This window comes from Cyprinodon tularosa, unplaced genomic scaffold, assembly GCF_016077235.1.
Source record: "Cyprinodon tularosa strain WSP-4 unplaced genomic scaffold, ASM1607723v1 ctg3, whole genome shotgun sequence".
In the NCBI taxonomy this organism is placed as follows: domain Eukaryota; kingdom Metazoa; phylum Chordata; class Actinopteri; order Cyprinodontiformes; family Cyprinodontidae; genus Cyprinodon; species Cyprinodon tularosa.
The window spans coordinates 1,526,611-1,535,639 of NW_024039007.1; the positions used below are offsets into that span (position 1 = coordinate 1,526,611).

The 9,029-nt window shown below is 38.2% G+C and overlaps 1 protein-coding gene across 1 annotated transcript in view; it reads right to left on the minus strand.

The window, feature by feature from the left end:
* The window catches only part of LOC119787517 (zinc finger protein DPF3-like), a 32,509-nt gene extending 24,990 nt beyond the window's left edge, over positions 1-7,519 (minus strand). The window contains exon 1 of the mRNA XM_038291426.1: positions 7,408-7,519. Within this exon, the coding sequence (XP_038147354.1) occupies positions 7,408-7,439 (32 nt within the window). The 5' untranslated portion in view covers positions 7,440-7,519. The remainder of the gene's footprint in view (positions 1-7,407) is intronic.
* Between the last annotated feature and the right edge of the window lie 1,510 nt (positions 7,520-9,029).

Genomic DNA, 9,029 nt, shown 5'->3' on the forward strand with positions numbered 1-9,029 from the left:
GTTATGTTCATGAGTGAGGGGAGAATGGAGCAGATCGATAGATGCTGCTGCTGCTTTAATGCGGACGCTGCCCCGGTTTGTCGTGGTGAAGAGAGAGCTGAGTGAAAATGTAAAGCTCTCTATTTACTGGTCGTCAATGTTCCTACCCTCACCTATGGTCATGATAAAATCATGTCTAAAAAAACAAGATTCCAGCCATAAGCGGTTGAAATGAGTTTACTCCACAGAGTGGATGGTCACTTCCTTAGAGACAGGGTGAGGAGCTTGTTCATGGGGAGAGGTTCAGTGTAGAGCTGCTTCTCCTTCACATCGAAAGGAGTCAGCAGAGGTGATGGATGGCCCCTGGACACCTCCCTCAGGAGGTGTTTCAATTAATAATCGAATAGCAAAACGTTCCTTAAAGAAGATGTTTTACGAAATAAAACGAGGTGAAACTCAAATTTTTCCACTTAAGGAGTTCTAGATAGAATACGGACATACGAAAAGTTTTTTTAATCTTAAATGCTAAATGTTCACTCTTTTTTTTCACAATTTTGGTATAATTACTGCTCTAAGTGATTCGCTCTGTCTGCTAAAGGAATGTTTTTATATTCACTCTACTCCAGTTAACAATTAATCAATTACTAAATAAGTTGAAGATTATTTCAATAATCAATTCATCACGATAAACTTGATTATTTGTTTAAGTCCTAATAGGAACCTTCATGAATTTGGAAATATCAGATTTATGAGCGTAGGTTTATTTTGTATTAATAATTTCATTATATTTGCATTTGTTTTTGAACAAGCATTTACAAGCAGCTGAAGATATGCACAAAATGTTATTTACAAATTACAAAAAAACAACAAAAAAACAAATCTAGCATTACACACACACTCCATAGACATTTTACGTCAGGACACAAAAAGCCTTGTGGGACATACAACGCTGAAACAGTCAAGCTAAATGACAAGACACACTTTAAAGGGGTCATAGAATGATTCTATAGGGTATTTGGGACTGGTCCTCAAGGTCTCTGAATACGGTGTGTAACATTGGTTGGGCTGAAAATGGTATATTTGTTCTATGAGCCCTAATGCAAGCCTGGTTAAAAGCCCCAAAATGAAACAACAGGTTTTCTTCCTTTTATGGTATGCTCATGAATATTTAGATGAGCTGTGTGCTGATTAGTTGGTTTACAATGATCAAAGATGCATCATAGCAACAGGCAATCACTCACTGAAATATCACAATTGTTGATATGTTCTGCTTTTCTTACCTAAAAAAAATGTCCGGGGGGAATTTTAAAATCATCCCGGATTTTGGTCGACTATAGTGCGAAACAACGTAGTCGAAAACACATCGGGTACTCAAACCGAGCCGTAAGCTCCGGGGAAACCTAGCGGACAGGGGCAGGGAGACAGCGGGGGATGGAGCGACAGAACCCGACCCGGTGACGGTAGCCTGGACACCGGCGGCCCTGTGCTTCCCCCCACCTGCCTCACCAGCGCCCCCTCCTCCAGCTGAGGATGGGCGGGTCATGGCTCTCTGCTGAGGTCCGGTCCATTCAGCAGCCCAGCAGTCAACACTAAAGCTGTATGTACATTTCGGGGCGTGACAAAAGTACAGGCCAGAACCAAATAAGGCACCATCCCCTAGTTTACGTCAACTCCGGGCTTCATTTGGATTCGCCTGTTTTATTGTGGAAGTTTGGAATTGTGAGATTTGCATAGAAAGGAGGCGTCGACGGGGTTTGAACTTCTCTGTATGTCCATTTCACTCACTGAACTTTCGTTATTCATCTATGACAATGTAAACTTGGTTTTGCATTCTATGACCCCTTTAAGATAAAGGTCCTCATGAAAAACAGCTAATTCTTAAGAACTGAATGGAAGCTGTGATTCTATGGTGGGCAAAATGGAAACATTGCAGAGATCCCAGGCTTTATTTCATTTTGCATATTTTATTATTCGTCAGCAGTGCTTCTAATGAATGGTCCAAGTATGGAGTAGTAAGTCACTGCCTCCACAGTGAAGAAAAAAATGCATGTAGGAAACACAATGCAAGGACAAAAATCTAGACTTCATTTCTTCAGAAAATTTATCAAAACAATCAACATTAAATTTGGAGAAAATGTATATTAAGACATCAAATGACAACAAAAAATGACCATGAAGGAACACATCTTAAACAGGTCCTTCATTTTGTTACAATTTTTGTTTTGATTTCCTTCATTGTTTTAAACATTCATTATTAATAGATATGTAAACTTCATTGTTAAATACTTTTCCTGTTTCCATCATCATGCTGGCGCTTAAAACCATTGGAGGAACTTGCAAGACAAACACGTTCATCAAAATACCTGAATATTGTATTTACTGCACCAGGCCATCGCCAAGTGACCATGAACATACCTGTTTTTAGGTTGTTTGGGCCACACTAAAAACTCAGAAAAAAATGTATCAATAAACACACTTTTCTAACAATTACCAGGTTGGTAGGTAGTTAAGGGAAGATGTATAAGCTGGGTTCCTTCATCCCAAAACATAAACCAAAGAAAACAAAAAGCTATATGTTGAATACATGCTTATTTTACCTTACCTTTATCTGATACATTTTTTTAAATGATATACCCTGTAAAGTGTCTTAAGATGACATGCTGTGAACTGGCGCCATAAATACACTGAATTGAATTAAATATACAGTCCATTTTGAAAGACAAAAACCACCAAATTTAACGATGCTTGTTAATTAATAACTAGAACATTCTCCATAATAGAGAGTTAGAGAGTTAGTGAGAGGTAATAGCACAACTGTGATGCTGAACCGTATGAAGTATTAAAGAACAAGAATAATAGACACTGGTCACAATCAGATTTGTTTCAATCCCTTTTGAATTAGTAGTAAAAGAATTAATAACAAATAATAGACAGCTATACTCAGTATAAGATGTTTAAAATGAAGGCAGAGACAGCACTGATGTGTTAAGAAGTATTTAAAGAAACTGTATGGTCTATGACATGAGGCATTTATGTGGTTCATTTAGGCTGCAGGAGAGGGAGAGAAAGCAAACCTTTAGTAGATAAAGACTCAAGTTTTCAATTCTCATCCTTTTGAATTTTCCACATATCTCTGTAATGGAAAGGCCTGATGTGAAACACTATGGGGCGTCAGTCAGGAATTAGAACTGTAGAAATGTTTATGCCAGTAGCTCACTCTTGTTGAATACCAGAGTATTCCATACTTTCCTATGGAATTATCTTGCCTGTTGGGTTATTATATTCTATTTATCTATTTTTTTATAGATCGGTAAATGTCTAATAATCTTAAATTTAAAAGAGCTTTTAAATAATGGAGGAGTCAATTTTGGTAATGTTAGACGTGATTAAAGTGGAAAGAGAGAGTTGAAGTAAGCATCCAAATCAATGCATGTTAGCAAGAAGTTAGCACTTTTCCACGCAGCAGTAGCTGTAAAGTCCTGTTACAATGGACTCTGAACAAGCAAGGTTTCGAGCTCACTAAAAAACAAGAAAACCCTTTAGGGACACATTTACATGCTTCTGGTTATTTTAAAGGCGAATCCAAATAAAAATCGCAATTTTGGTTTGGATAAAACAAAAAAAAACAAAAAAAAATTTTTCTGAAATAAATAAATAAATAAATCGTTCAGTCCTGACAAACTGATTTCTCTGTTTATCTGATTTTAATGAAACTCTCAAAAGTGCAACAATCCCTTGCAGTTTCATAAAGCTATTTGATATTGAGTTTAAACTAGGGCTGAAACGATTCATCGAGTAACTCGAGTAACTCGATTACAAAAAATCCTCGAGGAAATTTATCTGCCTCGAAGCTTCGCTAAATTTATTGTATTGTAATAAGCAATGCTGTTAAATACGCAGCACACTGGTCTAGCCGGAGGGTTTCTGTGTTGCACAACGCTACCACTTCCGTTAGCGCCTGGCGCGCTTGTGCTAAGTTTGTAGCTATGGAGGGAACCGGAGAAAGCTCAGAAGGAGAACCCCGAAAGCGACAAAAAATGTCCAAAGTTTGGGAACATTTTAGGCTAAACAGAAAGGACAACACAGCGCAATGCATCCACTGCAAAGCAGAATTGGCGTACCACAACAGCACGACATCAATGTTGCAGCATCTGAAGAGAAAACACCCGCTACATGCATCCAACTCGTACACGGTTGCCAACAGGTAACGTTTATGTTCTCTTTGCTAACTACGTTGTGTGATAATCTGCCATGTTATAGATGTAAATTGAGGCACATTATTTTGCTAACGTTACATCTAAACATAGCGGTTACTTAACCGGGTGTAGTGTAAATTGTACGTGAGGGTGGAACTGAGAGAAATTATGCAGGACTTAATGTAAGTTTGTTAATAAAAATACGCAGCAACAGATTACAGGCATAAGCTGAAAAGCATTTATTTATTGGTGTCTTTCCATCCTGAAAAGTTACAGTCTTTTCTTCTCGCTACTGTTATGTATGAATTAGAAATTTTTGATTAATATTTTTTGTAGTAATTCTATATTTGTTTATACCTAAGCAATCAAGAATAAATAATAGCATCGTTTTAATAAAAATAGCAACATTTTTGCATTTTATCATGACTAGTTAAGGCTGCAGAACTCTGTACAAACTCAAACCTTTACATTTAGACATTTTTATAAGCATATTTATGAGCCTGCCACTTTATTATTTGAATATAATTTAATATCTTATAACTTTTCTTCAGGTTAAAGCAAACTACTGTTACAAGTAAACTTTCTAAACTACAAACATTTAACTGTTAGGGATGCTCAAAAAGGAGATATTGGACTGATCTGGACTAACTGGTGTTATTGCAGATTTGCCAATAGTTTATTTTATAAATTTTTTTTATCCGATTACTCGATTAATCGTAAGAATAATCGATAGATTACTCGATTACTAAAATATTCGTTTACAACAGCCCTAGTTTAAACATCCAAAGTTCTACGTTGCATTTTAATAATAGACAAAAATGATTTAATTGTTCTCTATTAATGAAACGGTGGGCTTTTTCCAAATTTGTCCAAGTCTAGCATCAAGTTAAACAACTGTTATATAAACCTTGAATGATGAAAATTACATGCCTAGTAAAATTAAATGCAAGCAAGAAGCTACATGTAAAGTTATACAAGAGTCAAAGAAGCCATGAAATTAACTGCAGGATTTGTTTTGTGTCAAATTGTGAAAGATTTGGCTCTTTATCCAAACTAACACTAACAAGAACCCCACTGTGTGATCCAGAGATCTACACCTAGATGCTCCACTTCCACTCTACATAGGATGCAAGCAATGGCGTAACGAAACAACAATAGGCCCGTAAGCAACATTATCTGGGTGGGCCCCATATGAAGTACACATAAGTACCTCTTTTTGGTATCCATTGTCCCTAACACATTGTACGTAACGGTTATGGTTATAATCTATGCTCTGGATTACCCATAATTCCAAGTCGTATTGTAAAAAATAAAATACTCAAATACATTGTTCTTTTAAGATCTTAATTGCGGTTTGAAACATAGGAGTGTGTTTTTTACCAACCAACCGTCAAATGAACTATAAAAAGTTGTTAACACTAGCATGGTAAACCAGACTAAATGGGAGATTAAATGTGTTATTTAGTCTGGCCCCAATGAATCAGGCATTGGAAGATTGTTGATGAGAACAACCCCTTGTTTATCAAACCGCTGTCTGTGCCTATTGGCCAACACTCGGACCAATGAGCGCGACTGACTGTGACCTAGTAAGCGCGACAGAAAGCTGGTGGGGGAGTGCAAACAAACAGCCTGTCGGTAAAACGGCGAATATGTCCTTCTCAAAAATGAATGAACGTAGAGCCTCTTCCTGCTCACGTTTCAACGAAGACCCCAAGTCTAACCCTTCCAAAACTGATTCCAAAGCTGAGTCAAAAATCGCCATCAGAAACCTGCTGCTGCCGCAGTGCACGCTACTTTGTCATGCAGCTTTGTCGTCACGCCCTCAAAACCCCACCCGCTTTGCATCCAGACATTCAAAACGTATCTCTGCATTGTGATTGGCCCGCCAGATTTAGGGCCTGAGGCATTGATGGAGGCTAGACCCACTCGCAGACAAAAATGATTATGGCCGCTGGCATGTGGGACTAGTTTAGTAGTCTTTATTAACACAGTAATTAAAAGTACCACTGTCTGCTTTGCTATTGGTGTTGTGTTTAAACGACTCATCATCACGTTGAAATCTGCCATGTGTTGGATATAAATAAGGTCCAGTCATCTGCAAAGATATGTCCCAGTTCACAATTGCGTAGGGGGCCAACCGGGTGTCAGTGATGGGGCCCCAAAGAGATCAGGAGCCCCTAAGCAACTTCAGTCTCTGCATACTGATAGTTATGCCATTGGATGCAAGGTACCTCTGTCTGTGGAGGAGCAGATGGTTCTTCTTCAACCCAGCACTTCCTCCCAGTTGGAGCATCTCTCTGACAGATGGGCCCAGGATCCTGGACCAGGCTAATCTCTAGCACTCCTCCACTTAAAGGCACAGTGGAGCTACAGCTCTACCTCCTCAGTCCCCACAGAGCCAGGATCATTAGGACACATCAATAAAGCAAGGCTCTTACAGCTCGAACGATCATGCATTTTAAAAAGGTTCCTGAATTATACTGCAGTTTTGCTGTAAAGGACAGAAGCAGGAGGCTAACTGCTTTCAGTTATCCCACAGTACTAACATTATAGGGAAACAGTACAGCGGAACAAAGGATAAATATCTGGAGAGATGGATTTCCTTAAATTCAAGGATACAAAATAATTTTGCACACGTGACTTCATCGTTCAATTTCAAACTGAAATTACTGTCACTTGTTTAAAATATATGAATTCGCCAGTATTGCTTTCAAATACAAAATGCCTCCTCCCTTTCTTGCCCCCTCTGCCTGCTTGAATTGCTCTGACAACGTCTGCGCTCCTTGAGAGCCAAAGTTGATATGTAGAAAATTCCTACAACTATAAACGACTTTGGGAATGCCAGGATATATTCCTCTGCTGAGCCAGTTCGAAGTGAAATCGGCTTTTAATCATTCGCCGCGGCCAATCGGCACGTTGTCGACAGTTTTCAAATATATTAACAACCCAGGAGAGGCGACAGTCTGCACGAAGCGAGTTGAGGAAAAGCCCCCCTTAGTGCCGAGACAATATCAAACAGCCGTAGCTTATCTTGGAATTTTAATGTTGAAATTTGGCAGATAAAAAGAACAGCAGAGGGCTACTTTGCCATGAAAGAAGTGCAGAAAATACACCCAACGTCGTCTGCCTCACACAGACGGCTCGAAATGACGCACACGGACGGACACGACCAATATACTGAGTTGGCAGCAGAGAAATTATTCACAATTTGATAAAAGTCTAAGTTACTTACGCTTTCAGTGGATTCTGAATGACAGCCGCCATTTTGCTACAATAATGTAACGCAATATCGGCGTCTTGCAGTTCTGAGGGAAATCTAGGGAAACTGACCAATCGGAACGCGAGGCGAATTCGTGGACAAATCCCTGGCAGGCGTGAGCAGATGGGGCGTGGCTTAAAAGGGGTAAACTGTCAAAATTATTTTAAAGGGTTTTCCCTTGTATTTATGTGGTACACAACTGAATTTCAGAACATTTAAAGAGACCATCACTGTATACCAAATGCTGACTATGGATTTTTTGGTGTGGCAAAACAGCACAATGTAAATAGCAATAGATATTTATACTCAAAATTTTTTTATTATGTACTAAAATAGGTATAAATCATTTATAATTACCACATTTTTTTCCCTCTACTCATTATCTGTGGCTGTGGTGTTTAAGAGGAATGAAGTGCACACAATCTCTTCCTCCCACATACAGTATGTGGAGAGATATAGAACACACACACACAGACACACAAGCACTAAAAAACATGGAGGCAGCTCCAGATTATGTTTTGACAGGCGGTTGCTGACACAGCTTTAATCCTTTGCAACTCCATCACTTTAAGTTAGACAAACACTTTAAAGTTAATCAGTCATTCACACTTGTCTTTGTGTTGATAGGCGATAAATCAAAACATAATGATATGAGCATAAAGGTCTAAAACATTACTCAGTTTTGTGCATTATAGGTAGAGCAGAAGAGCGTTTGATTTAACTTTAGGGGAAATACATGTATTTGAGACCAGGCCCAGAACTTTAGAGATTAAAACAAGATATTTAACTTTATCCACAAAGACTTGCATTTCCTCACTGTGTGTTGCAGGACATCACCGTTAGTAGACTGGTTACTCAATAAAACTACTTAATGTGAGGCTAGGTGTTGTAATGGCAACATTTTCATATGACTCTGTCTTTCTTAGCCTGAAAAAGTAAAATAAATACAATAAAGAATGGGTAGCATGATTTCCAACACAATAAATATACATATACAGTGATGCTAAAACAAACAAAACAAACAAAAATACCTTTAGGGAAAAAAAAAATTACATATGCGAGAAGTTTGAAGCTCCAATAGTCATTATAATAGTGTCTTGTAAAAGTATTGGCACCCCTTGAATATTTCCCTACTGTGATATAAGGTATTATCTAAGTCTTTAAACAAACACTTCAAAGGGTGCTATAAAATCCATAATTTAAGGATCAAACAGTGTAGTACAATTAAAAATCCCATTTAAGAGTGAATTATTCAGACAAGGAGGCCAATGAGTATAACAGCTCAAAATTTTCCATGAAAATATAGGCTGCACAAAAAAAAATATGTAAATGCTCAGATGAGATGCAAATAAAATTTTTGAGCTTAGGCTATGTTGAGGAAAAACTGACAACACACCCTGAACTTCCAGCAGCTTTCTACTCTGCAGCTCCTCTTATGAACATGTAACAGGGCAGCGGGTCGGAGTTGATCGGGAAATGATGAAGATAAGTACAGGGCATACCTGGGAGAAACCCTCTAATGGCCTACAAAAGACTTGAACATAGTTTACCATTCTAGAACAATAAAAAAAACACACATCATGCATACAAAAATA